Source organism: Olea europaea, chromosome 18 (genome assembly GCF_002742605.1).
Source record: "Olea europaea var. sylvestris chromosome 18, O_europaea_v1, whole genome shotgun sequence".
In the NCBI taxonomy this organism is placed as follows: domain Eukaryota; kingdom Viridiplantae; phylum Streptophyta; class Magnoliopsida; order Lamiales; family Oleaceae; genus Olea; species Olea europaea.
The window spans coordinates 27,772,645-27,774,691 of NC_036254.1; the positions used below are offsets into that span (position 1 = coordinate 27,772,645).

At 38.3% G+C, this 2,047-nt stretch overlaps 1 protein-coding gene across 1 annotated transcript; it reads right to left on the reverse strand.

Moving 5' to 3' along the window:
* Positions 1 to 624: 624 nt before the first annotated feature.
* LOC111366955 lies at positions 625 to 1,346 on the reverse strand. The gene is made up of 2 exons (XM_022987635.1): positions 1,254 to 1,346; positions 625 to 1,074 (listed from the first exon to the last, which is right to left on the reverse strand). Exons 1-2 carry the CDS (start codon positions 1,344 to 1,346, stop codon positions 625 to 627), a joined length of 543 nt encoding a protein of 180 aa, XP_022843403.1.
* Between the last annotated feature and the right edge of the window lie 701 nt (positions 1,347 to 2,047).

Genomic DNA, 2,047 nt, shown 5'->3' on the forward strand with positions numbered 1-2,047 from the left:
ATTAAAACCATAAACAACTTCAAAATGTGAAAATGAAGTAGTAGAATGAATAGCACGATTATAAGCAAACTCGACAAAAGGTAAACACTCCTCCCAATTTTTCAAGTTCTTATTGATCACTGTGGGCAAGAGTTGAATCATAGTCCTATTGACTACCTCAGTCTGCCCATCGATTTGTGGGTGACAAGTTGTGGAAATAACAATTTCGTTCTTAACTTACCCCCACAAAACTCTCCAAAAATAACTTAAGAACTTCACGTCCCTATCTGAAACTATACTCTTTGGAACCCCATGCAAACGCACAACCTCTTTAAAGAACAAATCGGCATCATCGGTTTTGTGACATGGTATAAAGTGCACCATTTTACTGAACCTATCTACCACCACAAAAATTGAATCCCTTCATTTCTTAGTCCTAGGTAAACCCAAAACAAAATCCATTGAAATGTCAACCCATGGTTCACTAGGTGTAGGTAATGGTGTGTATAATCCTTGAAGTAAAACTTTAGACTTAGCCCTTTTACACGTTATGCATCGACTACAAATTCTCCGAACATTAACCTTCATCTTAGGCCAATAGAAATGTTCCCCTAACATTTCCAAAGTCTTGTGTACCCCAAAATGTCACATCAGTCCACCACTATGTGCTTCTCTCACTAACAAATCTCCTATTGAACAATTAGGAACACATAACTTATTTTCTCGAAATAAATAACCCTCATGCCTAAAGAACTTATCAACAGCCACCTTTTCACAAGATTTGTAAATATCGAAAAAATCTAAATCGGTTTCATACATGCTCTTAATATGTTCAAAACAAAGCAATCTAGCATTTAAAGAAGTTATTAAGGCATACCTTCGAGATAACGCATCTACTACTACATTTTCTTTATCTTGCTTGTGCTCGATGACATACAAAAATGTCTCAATGAACTCCATCCATCTAGCATGCCTTTTGTTCAACTTTCCTTGACTCCGCAAGTGTTTCAATAATTCATGATCGATGTGAACAACAAACTCCTTTGGCCACGAGTAGTGTTGCCATGTCTCCAACTCCCGAACAAGAGAGTACAACTATTTGTCATATGTTGGGTAATTCAATGCAGCTCCACTCAGCTTTTCACTGAAATAGGCTATTGGTCTCCTTTCCTGCATTAAAACTGCCATCTAAGATCAATTTTGCTAAAAATACATGCACCATACAATTCATCCAACATGTCATCTAATCGAGAGATTGGGTGATGATACTTTACCGTTATGTTATTGATGGCTCTGCAATCCAAGCACATTCTCCATGACCCATCTTTCTTTGGCACAAGCAATACTGGTACTGCACATGGACTCATGCTCTCGTACATAAACCTTGCTCATCAACTCCTCTACATGCCTCTAAAGTTCCTTTGTCTCCTAGGGGTTGCTTCAGTAAGCTGGTCGATTTGGAATGACAGCTTCAAGTATAAAGTCAATCTGGTGTTCAATACCTCGAATGGGTGGTAACCCACTAGTCATGTCCTCCGAAAATATGTCATCGAATTCCTACAATAAAGACTTACCCAAACTAGGGAGGGGTGGGTTAGTTTCCTCAAATTTGAGGAGTGTTTCTTTATACAGCAACAAAATCATTTCTTTTCTTTCAACCATGGCTCTCTTCAAATCACTCATTTTTGCAAAGAAATTCGCTTGTAACTTCTCTTTTTTCTCGAAAGACTCTCTTTCTTTTCTCTTTTGTAGCTCCTCTCTCTTTTTCTCTCTAGTAGCCACCTCACTATTTTCTCTCTTACTCACAATCTCACTGTTTTCTGTCTTCTTCTCTAGCTCTTTTACCCTTCTCTCTTCCTCACTCTTCAACTTGATTTGGTCCTCATATACTTGCGCCAGTGTTAATGGCACAAGGTTAATGGTCCTCCCGTCCTTGAAGAAACTGTAACGATTCTTGTACCCATCGTGTATTGTTTTCCTAATATATTGCCAAAGTCTCCCCAACAAAATATATCTCGCTTGCTTTGGTACTACATAACACACTACCTCATCCCAATAACTTCTAATT